This window comes from Labrus bergylta, chromosome 18 (assembly GCF_963930695.1).
Source record: "Labrus bergylta chromosome 18, fLabBer1.1, whole genome shotgun sequence".
In the NCBI taxonomy this organism is placed as follows: domain Eukaryota; kingdom Metazoa; phylum Chordata; class Actinopteri; order Labriformes; family Labridae; genus Labrus; species Labrus bergylta.
The window spans coordinates 15,249,432-15,270,264 of record NC_089212.1 but is presented as its reverse complement, the minus strand read 5'-3'; the positions used below and the strand labels follow the sequence as shown (position 1 = coordinate 15,270,264).

Below are 20,833 nucleotides of genomic sequence, written 5' to 3'. Positions count from 1 at the left end.
ACAGAAGTTTCAGGTGGTAGCTGTCAAACCATTTCAAAACTGGTATCAGAACAACTCCTCACAACATTACAATACAAAACTCAAGCAACTTTAAGATATTGCAAACATGCATTGTCTTGGTCTTTACTGATGTGAACATCAAGGAAGAAAGTCATTATTTGGATCAAACTCACATCCAGAGACTCCAGACAGTACCAGCAGAAGGCATGTTTGCAGTTCTTGCACATCATCTGTGCACAGCCCTCGTCCCTCTCGATGTAAACTTTACATTTGGGACAGCGCTTGATCGGTGCGTCGTCCTCTTCGTTTTTATAGAAAGAGCTGCAGAGAAGAGAGAGTGACACAGCTGTAAGTGTTTTATATTCCTAACAGGACAGAAAATCCAAAATCACTCAGCAGTCACTTTACAAGTGGTGCTGTGGATGAGATGGCTTTAACGCAGCGATCAATATTTACAATCTTTGGTGTAACAGGATTGTTTGAAACGGTGGATAGCTGTAGCTCAGGAGCTGACAGGTCTTCTAAAAACCACCAGTCACTAAATTACATTGAACTCCCTCCAACACTTTTATTCTTCCTTTCTGTTGCTGTCAAGAGTGTCTGCATCTCCTTTCTCCTGTTTCAGAAAAGCGCTGACTCGTGAACTCTGGAGCAGGTAGCTGTCATTCATTCACGTCGTAGAACGGCAAACTAGCCCGTTAGCTTCTAACAAGGGAGGTGATCAGAGCTGTAATGAAACACTTGGGGTCTAACGTTTTTGAAGAAATCCTCCCAGAGAACAGGTGTAGTTCACACAGAGAGACCATCTAAGAGCAGACCTGCTAATCCTCTCTCCCTCTTTCCACTGTGGCCCCTTGAGCTCGCTCCGGGACCTGTGCAGATAGAGGAAAGCTCTGCAGAGCTAATGACGTTTGAGTAAGAGGATATCGCAAAGAAACAGGTCAACTGCACATGTCTCAGAGAAGCCTTCCTTTTAACCTCACAGACAGCTCCTCCATCTTAAAATGAATAATAAGCCCATCCCAGACCGCTTTACTGCGCTTTCACTTCAGCAGATTGTTTTATCTGCCTATTATTTTGTGCTCGAGTCCTGGCTGATGCCCAACTGAGCAGCCAGAGCGGCTGTCAGTTTGTTATTTAAGGAGCCATTCAGTGACTGCAGCTCTGTATTGAAGAAGCTCAGGAGAGCAGGACATGACGTGTTGATTGAATTTCCAGTTTTTAAGGAAATAATTATCTTGATTTGGAATGCATCTGTAGCAGCCTATACTGGCCGAAAAATATCAAATCACAGTGAAAGATCTTTTAAGGGGGATGAAGAGGGTCTAATAATATACAGATGATTAAAAAAAACTGAGCTGGAATGTTTTCCCAAGTATTCTTTTTTTCAGTTGGTGGAGACTTTATCATTATTGTTTCATCATCAGCTAAAACTTTACAGTTGCTACAAGTTGCAGTGTATCGACAGTGGGGCAGTACGGGTAATCGTTTTGTTCAAATTCAAAAAAAGCACATGATGGTCTATTTAAAGATTTATTTTTGGGCTTTTTGTGCCTTTAATGGGGAGATAGGACAGTGGATAGACTCGGAAATCAGGGAGAGAGAGAGTGGGGAATGACATGCGGGAAAGGAGCCACAGGTTGGATTCGAACCTGGGCCGCCCGTTTGGAGGACTACAGCCTCCATGCATGGGGCGCGCGCACTAACCTTTGTAAAAATGTCGTAACATATCTAGCCCTGAAAAAAAGGTCAGAGAGAACATTTTCAAATGCATCATTGTATGAGCTTGTCACATACGTTACCTGTTTTCTCCTGGTAGGAAGGAGGTAATGGGCAGGTTGTTCTCCTGGCAGGCCTGCCCAGGGTGCCAGTTGGCCTTGCAGGCCGAGCAGAACTCCAGGGCGCAGACAGCACACTGGACCAGCTGGGGCATCGCTGGGGAATCTGCCTCCTTTAGTTGGCACACAGCCTGGCAGGTCGAGGAAGGGCACCACGTCCGGCATGGGTCCAGCAGCACCTCTGATGGAACAAAACAGGTGCCAGTGTCATGGACAGCAGCTTTTTTTTTAAAGCATCAGAAAATCCAAGTCCCAAAGGAAAAACTGGAAGAAGGAACCCGTGAAATGTGTGTGGATGCCCAGCAGTGAACAGCTAAAGAAAATACAAAACCTCTCTCCACACAACGGGATAAGGTAAGTGTAAAAGACTTTCCAGAGGGTGGGTTTAAATGAAAATGTGTCCGTTGCAGGGTGTGATTTCAAACTCTCCAAGGTTAGTTTAAAAAAAATACAATGTTGTATTCCATTTTTCTGGCCTTGCAGGGTGCAGTGAGAGAATTCACACAAACTGCTTATGCTGGAAAATGTGTCATATCTTCTTCTTTCTGCATTAGTTAGTGACTAACAAACTTTCACAGCTTCTCCCAATTCTGCTGAACATTTGTAACTTGTCTCTTACTTTGTAGGTTGGAAAGAGATACTATTTTTGTGTGTTTGGCCAGTTTGTTCAGTTCATAGCGTGACACACTTGCCCTTGTATCCTCTACTTCCGTCCTCTTGCATTGCGAGCCAAGAACTCAGTGCACACATTCCATTGGACTTTTGGCTCGGCCTGAGAAATATGGAACGGTTACAGCGCCTGTTCTGCCTGACTGGAGCGGGACATTGATGAGACGGCTCAGTGCCCTTATCCAGGCGCCATCAACAACTCTTTCTGAGTCATTCCCAGGATTTGTATACATTTGCAGGACCTCCCTGTGTGTTGCCATACATGTGTTCGTCTTTGCGTTTATTTGTGAGAGTCATTTGCATGCTCTGAGTACAATTTGTGCCTGTGTGTAGGTGGAGAAACCTGCAGGGCGAGTACCATCAGCGAGTCATAGCCCAGCTTCGTCATGGTGTTCTCTGCTAGCGAGGGAACTCTAGTGTTACTGATTAGCATGTCTGCACTGACAGCACGCAGCACAGCGACACAGGCCTGCCATTATCTTTGCAGCAAGGCTTTTTAGCAGTGGGCTAATGTTTATTGTACAAACCGCAGACACTGAACACACAGCTGCACACCACAGCACAGATGAAAAGGATTTGACTAAAACATGCTATGCTAAGTGACCTGCCTCCGTCAGAGTCACTCAGACACTTTATGAGTCTAGAGCCGAACCAATCCTATTAGAATCTCTTTAAACAAAGTCTGGGAGGCTTCCCCTTCCATGCATATTTGATAGGAAATGGTCTTACACGGCGATGACGCTGACAGGCGTGAGTCAGAATTCTACAGTGCAAATCAGACTAATATAAGGCCTGACTACCTGTCACAAGAATATCTCCTGCTTGCATGATATTTCGGAGTAAGGCAGTATTAAATCCAGAATGTTTGCTATCAGAAGCCTAAAGATTCAAACTAATTTCTGAATTAGTTGACTGCTGTTTAGTGTCAACACACGTCAGAGTTAAAAGGGCTCAATTTACTCAGCAAACAATCGTCGCTCAAGCCTATTCAATTATCTTTCCGCGGCTGCCTTGTAGCATCTTTCTGCAGCAAAAGTCCACAAGGGATGAATGAGTGACTCCAGACGGAGCCGGCAGCACTTAGGCAACACTTAAAAGCCGGGGTTGTCATCATGCTTTTGTGTGTCACAGTGAACTACAGTATCCCTGGAGGACAGGACGGCTCACGTGTGTCTGCGACATACAGCCCACACGCTGAGAAACTGTGGAGGTGACACTGACGTACTGCGTTGACTCACCCCTTTCAAACTGAAGCTTCTTGTATCTCTGCATCATCTCCGTGGCCACCATGCACTCAATCTACAGGGAGAGAAGAGAGGAGAGGAGAGAGGGAGCTCAGCAGGTAAGTTTGCATATTTATGGGCAGAAGCTGCAAGGAGAAATTACACACTCAATTCTCAATGTCAAATTCAAATTTCAACAAGATCAAAATTACAATTTGCATACTAATATGGCATTTCATGCTATTCTAAGAATAAAAAGAAAATATAGTCAGGGTGCGTACCCGTGCCCACTAAAGTTTCAATGTTCTCATTTATTGGGTGATGAAATGAGCATTCAGCCTTTGTGAAAGAGCAGTCAATTACAAGGTGCAGGCATAGCTGTCACAGCAGACAGGGATGAGGCATGCTCTGCCTGACTGACAGGAGTAACCATGGTTTCATTAAGGACCAGTGACACTGATTGATTAGAAACATGCGGCTGTGCTTTGCTGTTCTGAGCCATGCTGTGTTATGTTGTGCCGACGGGCCTGTGAGACCAAGTGAGACAGTGAGGGAGTCCATCAAACAAACTGCCCGTGGGACGAGGAGCGCTTCGCCCGCAGATTGACCTCTGGAAGCCAGGCTCATTATAATGAAGTAAACACTACCTATGGCAGGTGGAGCGCAGTGGTCATCTTGAATGAAGCCTGAGCTTTGAGGAGGCGTACAGGGGTTAAACTAACCGCACATGTGTTGGATCTTTTTTTATGTGCTAATTAAAAAAAGTGTAAGGTTCATGACAGGGAAAACTGACTTGTAGAGTCACTGATTGATTGATTCATTTTTTTAATGTCAAGCACATGAATTCTTAGCTCTACACATTACTTGATCAGGGGTGTGATTCACAGAACGGTGAATGCATTCATTTGAATACATTTACAAACATGGACTTGCTTATGATGAGAGAGCTTTAAGTAGTTTAAACGACATAAAAAGATGTGAAAATGGTTGTGATAACGTAGCGAAACTAAGAGAGATCTGAATAACTTCAGCAGCAACCAGCTGCACAAAAAAACTGAAAACAGCATTAGAAGGTTCATATTAAACACAAGATGAAGCACCACAATCAATGCATGTCATGAAGAAAGCAACGTTCTCTCTCTCTATGCAGAGCAGGGCGCTACTTGCAATATGAACTCAAGCAGGTGCAGATTATTCACAAGTTTATCGATCTGAGATGGCGAGTGTACTGTGATAGAAGAGACCGATGCAAGGCGGCTTGTAAGTATACTTAGGCTATAATAAATGTGCCCTAAGGACTCGCACGGGCAAAGACACATTCCTGTTGAACGCACACAGAACAGTTGGTTGAATACATTCCAATTAAAATTCTGTAAATATATTAATTAATCCATTAACAGAAAGACCTATGTTTCTGAAATGTGCTGCATTGATCAAGTCCGAGAGCAATACTGGAGATTGTAAGAAACATTCATGAGCCACAGGAGAGTTCAGGGATGTCACTACAGAAAGGAAAAAAAGTAATGTGTGCATTTAAATCGGACTTTGACTTTTTATCAATACCTCATTTTCCTGCAGGTGTCCTCTCTTGGGACAGGCAGAGTCTGGACAGCTAATTGCAGTTTCAAGGCCTTCTTTGATCAGGAGTTCCACATACTGCTTCAGGCACTGAGAACACACACACACACACACACACACACACACACACACACACACACACACACACACACACACACACACACACACACACACACACACACACACACACACACACACACACACACACACACACACACACACACACACACACACACACACACACACACACACACACACACACACACACACACACACACACACACACACACACACACACACACACACACACACACACACACACACACACAGTCAGATAAATATCCAAGTCAGAACAGTTGGTAAACAAAAACTGACCTCACAGTATTTTGACCTCTGTCTGTGAAAAAAGAGGCAGATGTATGTGGTGTTTATGTTACTGTATGTGGTGAAAGTATGTGATGAAAATATTTAAAATTCAAAGCTGCAATTTTTAATTTGTGTACAGTGCAGTAAGAAATGATAAAGAATAATGCAGAGGTATAGAATCAAAACCCAGAGCAGAGCCTTTTAGCATCTTTAAGCTCATTGTCTTTCGTTTTTCTAATTAATTTTTAATTTACATACTTTTCCCACTGGAAAATTCAGGTTTTACACTCTGTTTCCAGAGACATGCTACTCACACACATAGGCCCGAACTACACACATGCCCAAACATGTGAACATGCATTTATGAAGAGATGTCAGAGCCCCCCATGTTAGGGTTTTGGTGCCTTGCTCAAGAGCACCTCAGCAGTCACTCGGGAAGTGACCAGGCACCTCTCCAGTAACCAGACCCACTTTCATAATTTGGTCCGCACCGGGACTTGAACCAGAAACCCTGTGGTTCTCAACCCAAGTCCCTACAGACTGAGCTACTGCCTGAGCTTCACTTTCTCACTTTAGTTTCAGCCTTCACTTTTAGTTTCCTTTACCATAACATGCTGCTGTTTCCAGCCAAACACAACAACTCAGTGTGCTATGTGTAGCACATGGCTAACAGGCTAAATAAGCAACTAGGTGGTGAAGGAAACAGCGCTAAATAACAGTCTCATCCCCAAGAATTGCCTTCTAGTTCCACCTAATTATGCTACAATAAATTCAGGCTGTCCCGCTGCCCTCAGACAGGACAAAGAAAACTTTTAATTGCTGCTCTGCTTAAAGCTTTAACTGAGCAATTGAAGCTTTTAGCACTGCTCTGGAAGTCAGTGAGACGCCTTTGGTTGTTCTGTTACATTTTTCAAAACACAAGTCCGGACTGTTCTTTTACAAAGCTGGAAAAAAACATTGAAAAAGATTGAGTTTTCAGTAAATAAGATTTTCTGTTTATACTGGCATGCCCATTTAATCAGCCTCAGTTCTCTAGAAACAGACGTATCTCCTCTCGTTATTTAGCTTTCTGTTTTTTAAACTATACAAATGCTTAGTTTTCTAAATATATCTACACTTAATGGTTCAGTGAAAAGTAGCTTAAGTGGGTTGTCAGTCAGTACTTGTGTTCTAGTTTGACCTCTGTTGTATAAATTGTATTAACCGAGTTTGATCATTACCGCCACCTCCCACACTGTGTTCTAAGAATAATCTTCTATTTTTAGTGCTCATTCTCGGTCACTGTTTCTCCATCTCTGGACCGGTCTAGTTCCAGTGATTGGTAATGGGTGTGGCAATCATTATTGATTTTATTACAGCGACACAGAACTATGATGTGGATTTCTTTCATACTGTATAAACTTGATTTCTGCATCTTTTTAGGGGGGGGGGCTTATTGAAGACATCAGTTTGTTTTTAGCTTCCTGAAAATGGTTTTGGACATCATGTTTTGTTTCATTGATTTTTTTTCCTTCTCACCAGTGTACAGAAGACACATTGGCACTGTGTGATGGTGGTCATCTGCTCCAGAGGGAACTCTCCAAGGCACAGCTTACACGAGACCAGGGGATCCACGGCCAGCTCCCAGGTGGGACGGTACCGTGCTGTGGTCATCTTCACCGCCACAGAGCTGCAACACAGAAGAGACGGAAGGACGGGTATGGTTAATGAGGCAAAATACATTGTGAGTAAGGACAATCTGAGAAACAAGACTATATTTGGCTCACTTTAATTTGTTTCCATCTACATATGAAATCCAAAATGTGTTCAGAGGATGCACACTCGCAAACAGGCCTGCTGTATGCAGAACTGCATCTACAAAAACAAGGTGGCTACCTAGTCAGCTGTGTCTACTTTTATTCCAGGCCTCATGCTTAGCAAAAAAGGAAATACATTAAAAAAGCTCCTGAAACTCCAGCTATCTCAGCTTCTAGTGAAATTTTCACTTAAGTTAGAAATGACTGCTCCTTTTTCCTCCACCCCGCGTCATCGCTTCTCCTTTGTGAGAGTCGGAGGGTTATTTTAGGCCGCCTCGTCTTCGCTCTCTCCTTCACTCGGTAGCCGAGAGCGAAGAGAGCACTCGGCTGTTTACAGGAAGTGGTCCTGTGCACACAACGTCAACACTGTCAAACTCCCCCTGTGCTGCTTAGCAACCAGGCTGAGGGAGGATGTTTGGAAGTGGAGGGGGCATAGATAGATGGAGGAAGGATAGAGATAGTGGCTTGGTTTCACTGAGGCTTGCTCGGTACAGTCTGCCTCGGTGTGCAGCATTAGACAAGACAAGGAGGGCGGGTGGGAGGAGAGAAGTTGAAAAGTTCACATGATCGCTCCGTGGACTCTTCTGCTGTCTGCATGTGCTACTCCGCGAGGGGAGCGCAGAGGAATAAGAAACAGTGATATGATACACTTCTCTCAAAAACTAATTTAATGATAAGGGATGAGGAAGAGGGCACAGTGTTGCATTCCCCTAAGGATCAACTTGATAAGGGTGCAAGGTGAAGGCAAGTCACAGATGATACTTGCATGAGGAATATTATTAACTAATAAACAGCCCAGGCTTTCATTTACTGCAGTTTATGATGACGACGTCCTGTTTTTATTTGGAAAAAGGCATCTATATAAGAAGGACCAAACATATTTTTATCATCAATGATAAGATTGTATTTTTCTACCAGTATACATAATTAGGCTACAGATTAAGAGAATAAATTACTAATCACTTATTTGATCTTAATTTTACGAGAATGCACGGCCAGGACGACCTGCTGCACTGAGCGAGAGCGAGAGAGAGAGAGAGAGAGAGAGAGAGAGAGAGAGAGAGAGAGAGAGAGAGAGAGAGAGAGAGAGAGAGAGAGCCAGAGCACAGGTTCTGTTGTTAAAGGCAGATTCAAATTTAGTATGAAAGACAAAAAAACCCTGCTTATTATTGATATTTCAACCTCTTTTACATCTATAAAGCCCACTCAAGCAGCAGTCCACATCTGTACTTGATATCCTGGTCATCATGCAGGATACTGAGAGGTCTGTGCTTGCATTTTGTGCTTGCACAGGCTTATATTAAGCTCCAGCTAATCTTTTATCTTCTTCCTGTTAGCATTTTGACCTTATAGCCTCTTTCTCAAACAGTTAACTTAAAGTTAAGCTTTATTTTTTCTTGCTGCTGCTCCTCCTTATTTTTTACTCAGCAAATTTGACAAATGACAGAATCCAGGTGCTACTGTTTTGCCAGGGTCAGCGTAGTGATCAGTAACTGTGACGTATAGTCACAGTTCAACCCAGATTGACACTAAATATAAACCAAGTGATTATTTATCAAACATGCAGCCCAACCCCGGGTTTATTTTGGGTAGGCAGGTATTTGAGGTTTTACGGTTTCCTCATAAGAACTAGGAAGTCATACCTTTGGTTGACTTTTCATTGCATATCTCTTTATTCCTCTGACCCCACTAAGCACTGAAAACTATGGATTGAGGAGGACATGTCAGTTCTGTTAATGCTGCTCAGTGGTGCAGGGAGAGAAGAAAGAGGCTCCCGTATCGGAGACTTCAGTGAGGATATACGAGAGCATCCTCACTGGAAGTGTGTCTTTTATTAGAGGACACTCAAAGTCATTGGATATTATTGACTGATTGGAAACAGGAGCTGTTACAAATGAGGTGTATGACTATAATTCACTCGAGGCAGACAGAAGATAGATGCAGGAATGTTGGTGCCAGAAGATTTCTTTTTTTAATTCCTCCTTAAAAAAAACTTTGTTGGATGTGTTTTAAGTGAGGGATTCAGAAGGCAGATGGCATCTTTAAAAAAAATGTGTTTTTGCATGCATCCAAGGCAAGCACAGTTAAAGTGATTAGTAGAGTCCATTTTTTTTCCTGATGGTGATTTTATTTGAGAAATCTTTAGTTGGTCTCATTTCAGCAGTGAAAATGGATATGGTGTAGTTTCCTGTTTAGACTCACAGAGTTATCGATGATGCTAGGTAGAAACATCATTATTTAGTTTGATTTCTATATTATGCAATATATAATGCACAAAATTACATCATCTTTGTTGGCCAAAAAGGAGGTGTAATAAAAGATATAGGCCCTTTGTTTCTCTTGACAATGTTTGAGCAGAAAAATATATTTTTGATTGAATCCAGTTGTCTCAATTCCTCCTCCTCTTCATCTCCTCGTGGTGTCTTAAGTAGGAGGACAGATAAAAAATTAGAGTGAGAAAATCCGAGGGCAGAAATAAGAAAAAATGGGATGCACCTCATGTCTGACTCACTGAAATCAGCTGGCACTCATCCATCCATCTATCCATCCACCATCCATCACACTGAGCGGTGAGGAGGATCTATTATTCAGGTGCTAAACTCGTATAAAACTGCTTAAAACAGCAATTTGTTATCAGGATGGAGCTGCAGTCTTACAAACATGGCCCTCAGGGGGCTTGAGTGGGAAGGCGTGTGCTTTGGTGGTCCAAAATAATACACCAAAGAGGAATTCAGCGCTGATGTGATTAAATCAAAGTGGAAGCAGAGCTGCACAGGTGAGCCCTAGAGGCAAAAGTTCATCCTACACGGGCATCATTCTTAAAAATGTTTTAATACGTTCTTGCCAAGTTTAGCAGGATATGTGCTTGAGACCAAAAGATGGAGAACGGGGAAAGTCTCTTCACAGAACCACCAACAACTTGACTGACAGCAGGTACAAAGAGGCCTGAAATTCTTTAACCGTTGTTAAAAGTTACTGAACTCCAGCAGTCCTTGTGATGTAACAGTATATCATGGTCAGTGTTTCCCCTACCATTATATTAGGGGGGCGAGCCGAAGGTCAAGTAAAAAAAAATAAATAAAAAAAAAGATTATTATTATTATTTTGTTTTTAAAGATTTCTTTTTGGGCTTTTTGTGCCTTAATTGTAGAGATAGGATAGTGGATAGAGTCCGTAATCAGGGAAAGAAGTCATTTAAGGATACCTTTTACGATAGAAAAGAACAGCTGTCATTAAAAGTAACCCATGAACACCAAGATTCCTTCAAGTGTTTGTGTCGGCAAGTCGGCGTGTCCCCCCCCACCAACGCTGTAAACCTAGGGGAAACACTGATGGTCTTATAATATATTAATTATTACAGAACTGCTTTGACATTATAATGGGACATGAAACTCACAGCGAGAACTGAGCCACTCACAAACCATAAAACTATGGTGGCAGTCATTTTTGTAATTAAAAAAAAAAAAAAAATCACAGTAGTATCAGCAAAATACTGATGGAATCAGATTCTGTATCAGGACTTAAAATGAGTATCCGATCACCAAGAGTGGACAATGTAGAAAGAAGGACTTTCTTTTCCAAATGAATCTATTTCTCCCTCCCACACTTGATGTCGGCTGTGTAAATGCTGACAGACTGGGTCGATGGGGACAAATGAAATTGTTTAGTAAGGCTGGCCTGAAGAGGACAAGTGAGGGAGGTAGGGAGACCGAGCGACAAAGGGAAAACGAGTTTCCAAGAGAAAAAGGTGGTGCAGTGGCATCGCTCTGCTGCATTATTAACTAGACGGTCCATTATCACTGAGAAACACATGAACACACGCAGTATATTCCAAGCAGTGCATGTGAGCCTCTCTTTCAAATATAGCCTTCCAGAACAGTATACATCAGTAAAGGTCAGGTCTGAGAGCTGGAAATCGATGAAGTCAGGAGTTCAACATCCATCCTGAGCTGTGGTTACCATGTGTCAGTCATTAGTCAGAGGGAGTCTCCATCACTTAGATCATCTAGATACAGCAGCGCTCGTGATCTTATGAATCCACATCCAAAAGACGAACGGGCACACACACACACACACACACACACACACACACACACACACACACACACACACACACACACACACACACACACACACACACACACACACACACACACACAGACAGGCGCACATAACAATCCATTGCGTAAGAGCCGTGGAAGTGGTCATGGAGGAGCAATAGAGGAGAGCTCCTCAGGGGAGACGAAGGCAAATGGGTTTACTTTTCTGCAGTATACATTAAACCATCCATTAAAGCTGGTTCCAATATATGGTACATGTTGTGTAAAATAAAAGGTAACTTTAGAGTCTACAGAAAATGGCTAGCTGTAGCCCTAAACACTTATTCTAATCTAAAAAAACAAATTACTGAATGTCCTCACTCCAGTCAAATGCTACTTACAATGCCACACATTCACACACTGTACATTAGCATAACTCATTATATTGGGGGGGATGACTGTATCCTGTGTCCTTCTTGTTATAGTAGCTCTGATTAAATTCATGGATAACATGCTGCTTTAAGAGACGTCTCATATCGCACTGAGCGGTGCTGAAACTTGTCCATGCGTACCTTTGCATGCACACATTGCATAACACACTTATGTTCAATTCTAGGTGATGCATGTATAAACCAGCAACAGTCAATCCCTGATTAGCTACAGTACAGAGGATTATGATTATTTAGAATCATAATCAGCTTTATTAGCGAGCTCATGCTGTATAAACGTACAACGAATTTTACTCCCCTTACTCTTACTGTACCACAAGACCGTGAGTTCATTTAAGGAGGCATTTTATTTAATAATCATGAGAAAATGAAACTGTGTCTGATCTTTAGAGTACTGCAGGAACAGTTTATGATATGGCATAGGTAGGCATCGCTCATCCATCAAGAACCCTTATGAATTTGAGCTTCTTTTTTTGTTTATTTTGAGGCGGCTGTGGTTCAGTTGGTAGAGTTGGTCGTCTCTCAACCGGAAGGTTGTGGGGGTTCAATCCCCAGCTCCTGCAGCAACATGTCAGTTTTGTTTTTGGGAAAGACTTAAAGGCTTTATATGTGATTTTTTTTTTTTGAATATAATAAAAATCAAGTATATCCTCTGTATCACCCGAGTTCCACTATCTGTGATGTTTTCAGAGTCTTATCTTCAGTTTGTTTATAGTGCCGGGCGGGACAGCCGGGCGGGACGGCCGGCTGACTCATCCCCTCGCAAATAAAAGTTGTACTCACTGCTTAACTGTGTTTCTAGATCACGCTCATTTCGGGTAAATTTACATGCAGTGTGAAGATACGAGCATAATAAAGATCGCTATCATTAGCATGCTAACACAACAATGAGTTGTTTTGGTTTCATGCTGGTGCTCAAGGGTGACATCTGCTGCATATAAAGCCTTTAACCCTGATTTGCCCCCACTGCTTTGTTGGCAGCGTATGAATGTGTAAGAACGGGATTAGTTACTTCTGATGGACACTTTACAAAGCAGCCTCTGCCATCAGTGTGTCAATGGGTAGCTGTGACCTATGGTGTCAAAGCACTTTGAGTAGTCAGAAGACTAGAAAAGCCCTTTACAAGCTCAAGTCCAAGTCCATTGTCAAATGTATTAAACACTCAACCTTCTTCTGTAAATTCAAGCAAGAAGTCTTCAATCTGAATACATTCCAACTTTTTTTAATGTGAAAACTTGTTTCCTTTTGCTTCTTCTATACAATTGTACATTGAATTCTCATGCTCACTGATATTTCATACAACAGTGTTTGCCATGTTACTCTGTCAGTTTTCACACAGGAGACTGGAATCAATCGGCCTTCAAAATAAAGTCTGCTTCTTAGCAGGTGAACATGAATAAATCTGAAATTCTCACCTGCATAGACTCAGACAGAGATAGGAGCGAGAGAGCGATGCTCTCATGCAACACAAAGCCTCTGTCTGCATAGCGAAGCAGGCTTTACATTCGTGGGAAAGTCAACTCACCTACATTAAGTGCTCCTTGTGTGCAGCAGTGTGTGCACACCACCTCAGCGTTTGCTCGAATAGAAAGAGAACTTGAATTATGAGAGAAAGGAGGAAAAAAACCTTTTAGCTCCTCATTTACACAAAGGTTCCCACCTTTTACTGTGTGTAATTATATAATGTCCCATCAAAGCATTGCATAAGAATCTATTTATACCCTTCACCTATGGCTGATGGCTGGTTTGAAAGAAAGCTGCAAACTGTTTGCTTATGTGCCACCGCAGTCAGCCCACGCATTCTCTCTCTCTCTGTCTTTCACATGCATCATGCACAGAGATGTACATTCTTTCAGCGCGCGCACAAAGCCGTCCTTCAGCTGATGTGCAAGAATGTGCTGTCAACCACTTCGACAAGTGAGAGAGACAGCGATAAAGACTGAGTACTGAAGGCCACAGGGTGTCCAGCTGAAGACAAACACACACGCTGATATTCTACCTGGAGTCACAGTGGATGTTGGACTCTGTTATTATGTGCTGCAGCTGAATTAATGAAGTGCGAAGCATGATATGATACGAGCTGACTTATAAGCGAATATGGCCGGCCTTATAAGCGAAACTTAATCCGTGCTCTAGTTCGCTTTTGTAAACCCTTTTGTCTGGCAAACTGCTACAACCATGTCCCATCGTCTCGCAGCTGTAAATGCATCCCACAAACACAGAAATATGTTCAAAGACGCAATGATTTAAATCACCTCAAATCCACACATCCATCACCTCAAATCTTGGCACATTAAAATGCACTTCTTAAGTTAAGTAAAACAAAAAGGAAAAAAAAAATGACATTAGCTCCAGGACTAATAAGCACTTACTGAACCAGTCCTCTGTTCCTCCCTCCCTGTTTCCTTCCAACCTTCCCTTCCCCCCCTCAACAGACCATCCCTTCTCTTCATGGCCAATTAGTACAGTAAGGCCTTGAAGTTTCCTTCCTGTCATATTCCCTCTGTGTACACTGTGGCAAAGAACAGAGAGAAAGTGACAGGAAAAGAAAGAAAGAAAGAAGGGGACTGTTGCAATGTGCCAGTTTCGTCCATTTTTCCAGACTCCCTTGGCTCACCTTTACTGCCTGCTGCCTTCTCGTCACCTTGTTGTGAAGGCTCCCAGTGTGCAATGCATCAAACACACAAACAGAACGCAAAGACAACACACACCCACGAACACACATGACACAGGAAAAGGGGGAAAATCATACTGCAGGTAAAGATTCTGTAGTTTGACACTAATAATCCCATGGGAATGTAGTTTTCTGATTGATCATTTCCTCTTAACTGATCTCCTGCCATTGATCCCCAAATAATATTTCTCCCTCTATAAAACTTTGGTCGGAAAATATCATTATGGGTATATTTGGAGTATGATTTAGAATAAATAAACTCTATTAATAAACTAATATTTAACTTACTGCGGGCAGTTTTTATCTGGTTATGAAACTGACTGAAATGAACACTGATGCCTCTATATGAGCAACAAAAGCAAGCATCATTCGGAAGAAGATGAGGCGTCTGTCACTTATGTTGTCTACGAGGTCCCCAAAGCTTTTTACTCCAAGCTATCCAGTCACTTTTTTTAGAATCCATCCGGGCCGCCCCTCTAACATAATGGTAGGGGAAACACTGCATAGGAGAGATTCACATTGAGTGTTATCTTTAGCAGTTAAAAGGATGAATTTCTTAGTCAGGAGTGGGCACACAACTTTCACATCAAAGGGCAAGATCAGCAAAGAAATAAGGGGTACAGCTTCGTCCTAACATCAAGACACATTGGCATTAAACAAACTTGACCGGCTCTTGGAATGGGAAGGGGAAATGTTCTACTCCTTCTCCACACAATCTTACAAAATCTAAGGGCCACCAGTTGCCTTTTGCAACAATTAAGTATTTTCTGAAAAGCTTTTTAAAAAAGAGTTTAGTAATTGAAGCTGATTAGGTCACTTTAAAAAACGCCTAACATATCGTGGAAAATACTAGAGTCTACAAATTCATGTGTAAATCAAAAAAAATGAAGTTTCTGTTTCTACACATAAGCCTCAGATTGGGCTTCAGACCAGAACACGACAGCAGAGCCTAAGTTAGCTGAGTGAGCCAACAGACATAACACTTTGGGGGGGTGGGGGTGCCAGTAGCCTAGTGGTTATGTCACGCTCCATGTACATAGTCCTCGTCACAGCGGCCGTGGGTTCGAATCCGATCTCAGGACTTTGGGAATCCATATTGAACTGGGATAAAAATATTGCATTGTATTTATGTATTGATATTTTTGATTCAGCCCCAGAAGGCAGAGTATACATTTGTCTCACTGCAAAGATATTCTGCTGCATTACATTTCTCATGGTGTTTGTGTTAGGAGAGCGGGGTTGGTAAATCCACAATGTGACCAACGTAGGGTACAAATTACTCCACCAACATTAGTCACCAGCTGCTATACCACACAATTATTACATCCTCTGCAGTGCTCCTGAAGTGAGCACTGCAGTGAACCTAGAGTTACCCCTGCTATTAAGCAGTGCTGCAATAAGCAATGGTTTACCTTTTAATGACCACCCTGAGAAAAGCAAATGGGCGTCAAATTTGAGCACCCAACCCAGGGTGTCATCCCTACAACCTTCGCCACAAGCAGATAAAAAACACCCCTGTCAATTATTAATTCAAACATTTTATAGTCTTTTAACTAACACATGTACAGCCCCCTCAATTGATGTCAATGCTATTTCTCCATCTGATCTCCAACAGCAGTGCATGTATAAATAGAATCAACGTGTGACATGTCACCACTTTCATCTTGTGACAATCAAAAAAACATTTAGAAATGCCAGTATCTATTCCCAGCCCTTTTATTACAGGCAGAATGTAGGTCGTGGGAGAATATAGGCCATAGGTTGGTGTGGATGACACAGAAGTGACACCACACAGAAGTCATGCTATAGCCTACGTGCTCAGTGTGTTATTCTCTTTATCGACTCTCTACTAACCCACATTCAGGACCCAGAGACCTGGCACAGGGACTATTATTTTGGGACAGCTCAATGGCAGAATGTGAAAGGTGACATGCCTTGGTAGAGGAGCAGCAGTTGGGGACAGCCCCCCGTCTGTCCTTGACATGTAGGGGGGGGCCGTGCCAGGAGTGGTGATAGGCCTAGTTTTTCCATGCCCAGAGGAGTTACACAATCAACCAGATGTATTTTGGAGTGGGGTGGAGAATCTGTGTGTGTGTGTGTGTGTGTGGGGAGGGGTTTGAATGTTTCATGGTGACTAGCAAGTCAAAGTCCATTTGACAGTGAAGCCTGAGTATAAAGGGCAAATAAACCCATTGTCTCATGCCCAACTCGGTCCTTTGCCATAATTCTGTCCCATTCAGAGAGTTTTAGTTTAATTAAACTCTCTCTGTATAGAACGTTGATTTGTTTCCTGGAGCCCTCGTGGTTTCTACTTAACCTTAAAGATCAGTTTGGGTGATGACAACACGAAACATTGTTTTCTTCAGATCCTGTAAATCTCATCTTGTCCTTGTGCTTACAACAACCCGTGCTTTAGTTTAAATCTAGCAAAAAGTGCACGAGAATTATGAAGAAAATAAAACAGCCTGTTATCCACATGGCTAACTGTAAAGGTAAAACATCAATGATGCTGAATGTTTCTGAAAAAGAGAAACACTTACACATGTATGAAAACTTCTTCAGCCTCTGCCCTCTGAAACTTTATTCAAGAGACTGCTAGATTCAGCCTTGCTGATAAAGCCGCTTTCTATCTAAACAACCACAGTAAACAATGGTTGTGAAACGTTGTGGTAATGCTGCATCAGATAGCTTATTTATTCCCTCAGTGAATCAAGCTTACAGGTCAGAATGACTTCCAATAACCTGTGCAACCTTGACATGACACATGTGTTAGTTACCTAAAAGAGCAGAAGGATCAGCAGGTTACAACAGCCAAGATGCAGTTCTTTAAAGGAGGTTGTTTTTTTTTGACCAACTGACCTATAAAACTAATGGGGCAGTTGGCCTAGCAGTTATTTTGTACGCCCCATGTACAAAGGGCAGCCCGGGTTCGACTCAGCCCTTGGCATCTTCCCTCCACTCTCTCTCTCTCTCTCTCTCTCTCTGGTTTCAGAGTCTATCCACTGTTTTTTCCCAATAAAGGCAAAAATACATCTTTCGGAGTAAGACTCTTTTCATCAGTAACAATGAGTTGACTATTGTAATAGGGGGCATCCCTACTGAAACAGCAATGTGTTGTACCACATCAACTGATATAAACTGTCTGTCAGCAGAGTCTCACTTCTCTAATGTCGCCCAGTCGAAACATGAACATACACAAAGTTTTCCCGAGTAATCAGCCAAAAAGCAGAAACAAAACGACAAACAAGTTTGGACAGAAGAGGAGGAAAGAGGAAGGGAAGAAGATGAGGAAGGAAAGGAAAAGTCAGAGACGGTAAGGAGATGGGACAGAACACAAGAAGTGATGTGAAAAGTTAAAAAAAAAAAAAAAAAAAAGGACTCCTTTCTACGCCAATGTAAGCCTCCTAAGTAGAGACCATTAGGCAAACGAGCTGCAGCTTGTGCAGGGCTTAATGACTGACTGTAAATATTCATGAGATTCGGTGGCTTTTAAATGTCCTGTTTGTTCCTTGAAGTTTTAAAGCTTCTACATTTGAAGAAAAAAAATCACTGCTTGTCCAAATGGAACCAAGCTGAGAGACACTTGTTGACTTTAAATGTCCTAAAAACTCATCTTTCTCTTTTTTTTTTTGAGAGAGTTGGACGGTTTCTTTTGTTTACATTTGATTGGTCTACTTTTCCCCAGCCCATGAAGTTTGTCAACACCTGGAGGGAGGGGGGGAGTAGACAGCTGATAACACACCCTGCTGCTCCGACTTCACAGCACCCACAGACTTGATGACACATTGGTGAGTAATATGCACATCACTAAACAAAGTCTTATTGTCTGGGCTAACATAGCCAGACTGTACTATCCGAGGATGACGGCACACAGTTATCTACCACACTCCAATAATAAAGATAAAATAACAAGATAACGTGGATAGACGGGCGTCCTTATTTGCTCCAAATGACATCATCACTGGCAGACTCCATAAGTCCTTAAAACAAGTGGACAATAGGCTTCCTCTCCTCCCCAAAAATGCATCCAGGCGAACATTAGCGTCTCCGAATCTAAGTGAAGACGACAGGCGAGCCACATGGACCCTGTTTATATTGACAGATACAGAGAGCCAGAGCAAAGGGTCGACTTTGCCGGCAATCTGTTCCCCCCCCTGTTCTGCGGCTTCACTCATTAACTGAACATATAACCAGATTACTGCAAATAATATCATAAAGCACTCATGTGAGTGTTCTGACCATCTTCAATGTTACCTGCACTGTAGAAGCTAAATGTTGCGCACACTTACTCCAGAAGGAAAAAGAACATTTTTTCTTCAACAATATGAAACTAGTACGAACATGTTTGGACTTCTCTGCACTTTTATATCGCGGGAAGTTGCTTTCAGTTTATTCTTCAAGTTTAAGAAATATGCAGCAGTCATCAAAATTCCCTTTGTGCTTCCATCCAATAGGGGAATAGACCGGCAGAACTTTTCACTTGTCTTTCATCTTTGAAGTGAGCCTCATTGGAATTCCTTGTGAATTTCTTTCCCAAATAAACATGAGAAAAACGCTGCAGTGTAAACACATCTTTGATGGTTACTCAAGTCGACTCAAATCCTTACTAAATGCTTCTTTTCTTCAGAAATAATCGGAATCTTCATCTACACAACATACAATCACAAGGTCACACCCACTGAGGGCATAGAGGCTGCAATTCCACAGAAGAAGAGTTGCATTCACAGGCCGTCTGAAAGTGACACAACTGAGCACATTTCTGGCAGTGTTTCTGAAACAAAAACAAAAGACGCCTTTTGGCCGTGGGCCATCGCTGCTAGATAGAGACTGTTGACAACTTGGAGTTCCCCCTGTTCAAAGCAACATTTCGTTACATCAAAATGTGTGTTTGCCCACGGAGATTCTCGTATCAGAGCCATAAAACAATAACAAGTCAAGTCGACTTTATTTATATAGCACATTTATAACAGCCGAGGCAGACCAAAGTGCTGTACAGTAAATCAGGCAAAATACATTGCATCCAAAACATCATAAAAACAAGTAAAAGCAAAAATTAAAAGTGAATTAAAACACAAAACAATAGTAAAGGTTCTAATAGACACTGCTTCTGGGATAAAACACTCAACTAGAGGTAAAAACCAAGGAAAAGAAATGGGTTTTTAACACATTAACTCATCAAGCTGATAAACTCAAGCTCCACACCCTCTATCCATCAGGACATGAACTCTGATTGGTTTAACTCATGACTACAGCGTGTATCACAAACCAGGTGTCCACACTCACAGGAATGAGCTCATCCAATCAAGTTCTCTCACGTCCCGCAATGAGGTCAACATTCAAAGCTTGTTTGTTTGCCATACCTTTAAACATAAAGACTGTTGAGATGACAACAGCTTTATCACACATCACAACACTACCCTCTGGACAAATCCACTCTGTCACTGTGTGAGCTGTTATTACACATGTAGAGAAACTGAGACAGCCACAGCATGCAGGGCTCTACACTTCTTGACTTCTTGAAGAGTGAATATTTGAAGCGACACAATGTAAAAGAACACAAAGAACATGAGCAGCACATGATTTTAATTTGAAACCTCGTTGTTTAAAACAACAACTTGTGTGTTAAATTTATTATTAAGTAAAGAGTATATTCTTAGGTATAAGTCAGGGGTTGATTTACGGTTACATGTTTTATTTACATATTTAAACTGTAGGTGCACTAGTGGATGTGTTCATTTACTTTGCTAATGTTCTCCTTAGTCATAGATTCATTAAGTGCCCTGTAAACATTAGCAAAGCCTGGTGTCTTAAAGGAAGAATGTGCAACATTTTACACATAAATACATCTATACATACTCCTTAAATGTCTCTCTGATTCATAACTGTCTGTAATGAGAGAGAAGCCCGAGTCCCGCCAGCCGTGTTTACATCATGTTTAGGTGGACAGGACGGCCTTGCGTATGACGCTGTTTTAGTCGGGGACGAGAGAAAAGAAGAATAACATCACTGACTAATCACTGCTTATTCAGATGTCATGTACGTGTCTTTAGATCAGGGTCGTTAACAGTCTATTTATGTGCAATATAAAGCTATGAGTTAACCAACATGTGGGCACTTCATAATAGCCGAGGTGTCGGCAAACAGCGGTTTGTTTTGGTTTCATGCTGGTGCTCATGGGCGACATCTACTGGATCAAAAAG

General features: G+C 42.1%; 1 protein-coding gene across 1 annotated transcript in view; it reads right to left on the bottom strand.

The window, feature by feature from the left end:
- The window catches only part of rnf144aa (ring finger protein 144aa), a 34,725-nt gene that overhangs the window by 7,079 nt on the left and 6,813 nt on the right, over positions 1 to 20,833 (bottom strand). The window contains exons 2-6 of the mRNA XM_020640708.3: positions 7,193 to 7,343; positions 5,294 to 5,398; positions 3,746 to 3,806; positions 1,803 to 2,019; positions 174 to 321 (exon numbers count right to left, since the gene is read on the bottom strand). Coding sequence (XP_020496364.1) covers positions 174 to 321; positions 1,803 to 2,019; positions 3,746 to 3,806; positions 5,294 to 5,398; positions 7,193 to 7,327 — 666 coding nt within the window. The 5' untranslated portion in view covers positions 7,328 to 7,343. The remainder of the gene's footprint in view (positions 1 to 173; positions 322 to 1,802; positions 2,020 to 3,745; positions 3,807 to 5,293; positions 5,399 to 7,192; positions 7,344 to 20,833) is intronic.